This window comes from Pteropus alecto, unplaced genomic scaffold (assembly GCF_000325575.1).
Source record: "Pteropus alecto unplaced genomic scaffold, ASM32557v1 scaffold94, whole genome shotgun sequence".
In the NCBI taxonomy this organism is placed as follows: Eukaryota; Metazoa; Chordata; class Mammalia; order Chiroptera; family Pteropodidae; genus Pteropus; species Pteropus alecto.
In genome coordinates, this window is record NW_006437736.1 from 13559136 (window position 1) to 13565642 (window position 6507).

General features: G+C 44.2%; 2 protein-coding genes across 3 annotated transcripts in view; one reads left to right on the forward strand and one right to left on the reverse strand.

Moving 5' to 3' along the window:
* Window positions 1-1431, reverse strand: part of PHB2 (prohibitin 2) — a 6036-nt gene extending 4605 nt beyond the window's left edge. Inside the window, exons 1-3 of the mRNA XM_006914657.2 lie at window positions 1106-1431; window positions 860-944; window positions 482-561 (exon numbers count right to left, since the gene is read on the reverse strand). Coding sequence (XP_006914719.1) covers window positions 482-561; window positions 860-944; window positions 1106-1232 — 292 coding nt within the window. The 5' untranslated portion in view covers window positions 1233-1431. The remainder of the gene's footprint in view (window positions 1-481; window positions 562-859; window positions 945-1105) is intronic.
* Window positions 1432-1470: 39 nt separating this feature from the next.
* EMG1 (EMG1, N1-specific pseudouridine methyltransferase) lies at window positions 1471-6489 on the forward strand. Of its 2 annotated transcripts, XM_006914658.2 has the most exons (6): window positions 1471-1785; window positions 4934-5035; window positions 5147-5288; window positions 5613-5671; window positions 5749-5898; window positions 6214-6489. In XM_006914658.2, exons 1-6 carry the CDS (start codon window positions 1618-1620, stop codon window positions 6325-6327), a joined length of 735 nt encoding a protein of 244 aa, XP_006914720.1. In that variant the 5' UTR covers window positions 1471-1617; the 3' UTR covers window positions 6328-6489. The 2 variants fall into 2 exon arrangements, with proteins under 2 accessions (XP_006914720.1, XP_024904429.1); XM_025048661.1 differs by lacking the exon at window positions 5749-5898.
* Window positions 6490-6507: the final 18 nt, after the last annotated feature.

Here is a 6507-nt window from a genome sequence, read left to right on the forward strand (position 1 = left end):
GTGTGAGTGTGTGTGTGAGAGAGAGAGGGAGGGAGGGGGAGGGAGAGAGAGAGAGGGAGGGAGAAAAGGGTCTGGGGAATCTCAAAGGCATATCTTCTAGGTACAGTCTAGGAGGGGAACTGGCAAATCAGTGAAGAGTGGGGTCAAGTTTTCCCAGGAGAGAGCATACTAGTGGATATAACTAATAAGCCAAGCAGTTAAAAAAAAGGCTTTGATCTAGGCAGTGATTAAGACAAAGGACATACAATGCTCTGAGTTTACATTAGGAGGGAGGAATAGTTAACAGAAATGTGCAAGCTCCGTGTGTTCAGAATGTACTGCTTTAACCCCAGAATCGGGTACTTTTATTCCAGTTCTTTTGCAAATGTGGAAACCAAGGCCCAAGAGCTGACAGGCCCATCCTTCCCTAGAAGCTCTCGCCAGGCTCCCTTGTTGACTTGAGGTAGCCCATCCGCAGGGGCTATCAAGTGTCCAGACCTACCTTTAGAGCCTGTGGGGGAGGAAATTTTTCGGGGTCTGGCCCGAATGTCATAGATGATGGGGTACTGGAACCAGGGGATCCTATTGGAGAAGGAACAGGGATAGGCATTAGGAGACTGCAGTTTCACTAGTTTTGCCAACTTTTCTCTCATCACGTGTTTCTTGGCCCACTCCTCCTAATGACCACGTACAAGGAGAAATTCTCTTCTTCCTTGAGAGAACAAGTTTATGTGCTGCTAGAATTATGGGCAGCACTCACTTTCCTGGGAGATGGGGTGAGGAGGGGAAAGGGCAGAGCTAAATCCTGTTGATAGTTCTACTACAGCCATTGGTGTTCAAGGGTGAAGGGTCAGGGTCAGTCCGCTCTGCTCGCCATTACCTGAAATGAAGGCCCTCGGCGAGAATGGTGTCCTGCTGCACGCCACCGATTCGATTAAAGAAGATGGCTCTGTGCCCGCCTTCAACTGTGGGAGAAGGGTGGGGATCAGGCCAGGTCACTGCTCTGAGTATGTGCTAGCCCCTGGTGGGGTGGGACGAGCCGCTAAGCAAGCACGAGGGCCCGGCGGGACAGGGTAGGAATTCTGGGGAGGAACAGGAGTCCAGAGAACGGGCAGAGGTTGCTCACCGGTAAATACGGACTCGCGGACCCCGTAGGCCACGGCGCCGGCCCCCAGCAGCAGCTTCAGCGCGGTGCCCATGCCCCGGGGCCCGGAGGGCAGTCGTCCTGCTAAGTCTTTCAAGTTCTGGGCCATGTTCAATACTGAGGCCGGCGGCACCAAAGATCAGGAGGGGGTGCCGGCCTCCCTCTACCCCACTCCAGTTTAGAAATCGCACCCTTCACACGAGGATCCGAGCCCCAGGAGCTCGCGGGAGAAAGGGCACCGGAAGTGTGCTCCCTTCTAAACTCTCCCCACCCAAGGCAAACCCGAACATCGCGCACAGGAAGTACGCGTTCGAACGTCCCGCCCCTTTCTGAAACCCTGCCCTCCCAGACAGGCTCCGGTAGTGCGGAACAGCAAGCCATCGCCATTTCCAAGCGCCCACTTTCAAAATGGTAGCCGGAAGGACGTTTGCGATTAGGGCGTGCGCGAGATTTTAATTTAAGGATATTAACATGATTTCCGGTCCGGCTGCAAGATGGCTGCGCCCAGTGGTGGATTTAAACCTCGTGAGCGTTGCAGTGGGGAACAAGAACAGGACTGGGATGCCGTGGCACCCAAGCGGCCCCGACTTGGGGCGGGAAGCAAGATGGGAGGCCGTAGGCTTATTGTGGTGCTGGAAGGGGCCAGTCTGGAAACAGTCAAGGTAATGTGGGACAAAGAAGTGCAGATCTCGTATGTCGATAGGATGGGACCCCTTGTGATGAGGGTGAGGGGCTTAAAGTGGATGGAGAAACCAGGGAGGTGAAATATGCTTTTGGAGGAAGAGTGGCCTAGTTGACTGTCTCTTGGTTTAACACCCGGGATTGGCAGTACTCATTTTTTTGCTTTTCTTGAAACCCATTGCAGCCATCACGTCTTTACTTCCAGTTAGTGTACTAGAATTCTGTGATATAAAGTCATCTAAGGGGAGGGGAGTTTCGTCCACCGTGGTGTCCCACGTCATCCCCGACAAGTTACTGGGAAGGGAGAAAGGTAGTTACTATGGCTTATTCTGCCCATCCTTTTATTCGTAAGGATTTATTTAAAAGGTGTTTACTGTGACTCTCCTCTATATTACTGCCCACTTCGAAACACTGGATCAGGTTATTTAATATTTTAAATCTTTATTTTTACCAATCATTCGGCTCTTTCCTCGAATAATCCAGTAATTTCCTGTCTTAAAACTTCGTGCTGTCTCATTCCTTCTGACTTTCTCTTACCGTTTAGAGCTAAATTTGTTCAGTGAGTAGGCCCAGAAGAAATAGCACTGGTTTAGAAGTCAGGCTTAGATTTTACTCTTGGACTTTATACTTATTTTAAGTGTGTGATCTTGAAAAAACAAGTTTTCTTCAGTTCGTAAAGTGAAAGTTAATACTTTACAGGGGGAATGTAATGAAAGTGCTTAAAAGGTAGTACATAGTAAAATTCCATAGTAAAATACGGTGTGATTGTTTCTGTCTTTCTTTCCTCAACCACTATGGCACTTTATTAAGCTTGCAATCTAGAAAGGTCTTTTTTTTTCTTTTCAGTGACTAGCTAATCAGGTTTATCCTTTCATTTTCTTCTGTAATTGACATTTCTAACCTAATTTTAGGTTCTTACATTCATCCTTCACTTAATTGCCTATCTTTCCAGTCTATTAATAATGAATGTTACTTAACCACTTCGTTTCTTCCTGTGTTCCCTGGGGATAATAGTAGTACCTACCCTGTTGGATTTTTGGGAAGATTAAAGGAGTTAAGTGTAAAGGGTTTAGAATAATGTCTGTCACTTGGGACTAGTTATTATTATTGTTACTGATTCCATATTACCTATTAAGAAGTTGAAAAGGTCATGGCCAAGTTAAACTTGCTAGAACATGCTCTGGAAGAATTTAGGCCAGGTTGTCATTAATGGTAATCCAAGGGTGATAGAATTCATAGCTGTTGGAAATCTTCTGTACTGTTACCTTGTGCCATCCTTGTGCCTGGTACCTTTTGCTTCTGCCAGTCTCTCTTGGATCTGCTCTCTTCATTTATTCTTTTTACTCCAGCCTCTGGCTTTCTTTAAGCTCTTTGAAGGCACTAAATTCTCTTGTACCTTAAGGCCATTGCACATGATGTTCTCTAACTGGAAGCTCCCTTTACTCAGCTCTTTGTTTCATCCTTGTTGTTTATTTAACAATTATTGAGTCTATTAGGTTAAATGTTACTTCCTCATAGAGGTGACTCCTTTCCTGGTTTAAATTAGATCCTCCTGTTATAATCTTTTAATGAACCATTTACTTTTCCTTTGTAATGTTTATCATAATTTGAGTTAAATACTCATGTTTGTTTACCATTTGTCTCTTCCACTAGAAGGCTTTGAGGGCAGAGAATAAGGTTTTAAAAATTCTTCCTTGTATCTCCAATAGCTATTGTAGAAAATGAATACACATAGTATTCATTCTGATTATTTCAATTTGTGGTTTTCAAGCTTATTAACCACAACCCACCAATAAAATTTACATTGTGAGCCAGTAAACATACACACAACTGCATAAAACCAAGTTTCATGAACCATCACTTACCATTAGTACATGCGAAGTACTTTGATGTTTTCTAGTCTATTTCATTAAAAACCCTGGTTATAAATTACGAATGGGTTGAAACTGGATTTTTTTATTCAAGAGGTCCTTTTTCTATAACTAAGAGTATCCCATGGACTTAGTTCTTGGTCCTTTGTTCTTTCTCCGTGCTTACTCTTTGTGACATTCTTGTTATTTCAGTTGTTCAATCACTTTCAGTCTGCATGCCTTTCCCCCCAAACTTTTTGGAGTCATATATCTCAAATGTTGTCAGATAGAAATGTTCTATTGATATATAAAAACTTAGCCTTTCAAAACCTGTATTTGTACTTAATGGTATGTTTTTAGACTTTTTACTGACCGCCTTAATGCTCCTTACGACTCGAAATTGTAATTTGCAATTATTTCTTTTATTTGCTACAGATAGATTCGGCTAGAGCTTTAGTATCAAAATTCTACCTGGTATATTTTCCAGTATACAGAGTTGCCAGAATAATATTCCTCAGTCATTCTCATGCCCATGTTATTCCAGGATTATTCTGGCTTTGTGCTGGATACTTGAGGATTCTACAGTTTACAAAGCACTTTCGTATATAATCACTACCCTTTAGTGTCTTGATTGCCCTTTTCATCATTTTCTTTCTTCACATTTCTGCTATTTATTCCATTTGTACCTGTGCTCACATGTCTTAAAACTCGAAACAACCTCTCTTGTTTTACTTTTGAGAGTATTCCTTGATGAAACTCTCTCCTGCATTAGAATTTTCACATTTCTTCCCATTCAGATTTGCAGCTTTTCACTTAGTTCATATTTGTTATAAGCAATATGAGGGTAGTGACCATGTGTTTTTTGCCCAGTGCATACAGTGCTCCTGTGACAAGCTTTCAGCTTTGCTCATTAACCTTGCTCCTACCTGGTTCCAGAATCCCTCACCAGCTTTGCTTAATAGCCACAGGTTTTAAAACTAAATCCAGTTTAAATCATGTGAAATCACAGGTTGTACCTCCTTCCCTTTTCCCTCTAAGATCAGTTATGGTGGGAGGAGGTCAGGGTTGGGAGGGGGCAGTAAACGTGGCCATACAGTGACCCTTGAAGGGCTTGCTGGGCCCCACCCCCATAGCTTCTGATTCAGTAGCTCTAGAGTCTGAGAATTCAACTAAAAAGTTTTTAGTTGCTGCTGCTGCTGCTGGTTTAGGGACCACACTTTGGGAACCAGTGGGATAGGTAAAAGCAGCTTATATTGTTCTCTGTCATGTTTGTCTTCAGGTAGGGAAGACATATGAGCTACTAAACTGTGACAAGCACAAATCTATGCTGTTGAAGAATGGACGGGATCCTGGGGAAGTAAGACCAGACATAGCTCACCAGGTAACTCCAGAGACAGAGCTCACAACTCCTTGAGCTGTTATGTGGAAGGTAAAGCAGCTGCCTGCTACTTCTTTTCAGTCTTAACTGTGCCTTGGTGTCTGCCTCCCTCAGAGTTTATTGATGCTGATGGACAGTCCCTTGAATCGAGCTGGTTTGCTGCAGGTTTATATCCACACACAGAAGAATGTGCTGATTGAAGTGAACCCCCAGACTCGAATTCCCAGGACCTTTGACCGCTTTTGTGGCCTCATGGGTGAGAATCTTTGACTTGCAGTTGAGAATGAACTGGGCAGGAGAGAAGGGAGGAGAGGGAACACGATTGATCTCAGAACAAGGACTGATTACTGTCCATGTGCAGGGGTAAAGCCTGTATGGGTTCCTGGTTGAAAGAGTAATAAACCCATCAGTACACAGCTAGGCATGTGCTCGACAACTGCTTGTTCTTAACATTTTAGAAGTACAGTGTGGATGTATCGGACGTGTGGAGGAGCCCACCTCACCTGTGGGTTTTTCTGGTTAGATTACTGGGTAGAAGTGGGTTCTCTGCCTACCTCTGAACTTTTTTTTTCTGCCCTAGTTCAGCTTTTACACAAACTCAGTGTTCGAGCAGCTGATGGCCCCCAGAAGCTCTTGAAGGTGAAGTATTGACACCTACTGGTTGGAGGCAGGGTTCTGAGAATGTTTCTGGGGCTCATTTTTCTCTTTTTCTTTAGGTAATTAAGAATCCAGTGTCAGATCACTTCCCAGTTGGGTGTATGAAAATTGGCACTTCTTTTTCCATCCCAGCTGTTAGTGATGTGCGAGAGTTGGTACCTAGCGGCGACCCTATTGTTTTTGTGGTGGGGGCCTTTGCCCATGGCAAGGTAAGGTCTGGGCTCAACTCTTAAATTCTTCATAGAGCTGAAGCTTAGTATGGAATTCTGAGAGCAGTTAGCATTTTGACAGTCCTGTCCATATAAGTTGGGAAATAGAGGGTAAGAACAAAGCTGGAAGACAAACGGGGGTTCCATAGCCTGCCTTAGGGAGCACCCTTTGAGGACTGCTGGCATTGATCCTTTGTATAAATTTGATATTAAACAGCACTGTGAAATATTAGCTCAGCCCAATTTTCCTGCCCTAAAGGGACTTAACCTGTTACAGAGTGGTGGAGTTAGCTGACACAACTGTTCTTTCTTCAGGTCAGTGTGGAGTATACAGAGAAGATGGTGTCCATCAGCAACTATCCTCTTTCTGCTGCCCTCACCTGTGCAAAACTTACCACAGCCTTTGAAGAAGTATGGAGGGTCATTTGACAGTAGGCCTTACTCTGAGACAGAGACTGTTGACATTGTATCCCTTGACCCTGTTTTCAACTCACTGTTAGAAGATGACTTTTCTGCATCAAGACTGTGTGGTTTGCGGAAGCCAAGGCTGTACATTTGCTATCTGTTTATCCTATAAATAGTTCTTGTCAACCTGGTTGTTCTTTGGGG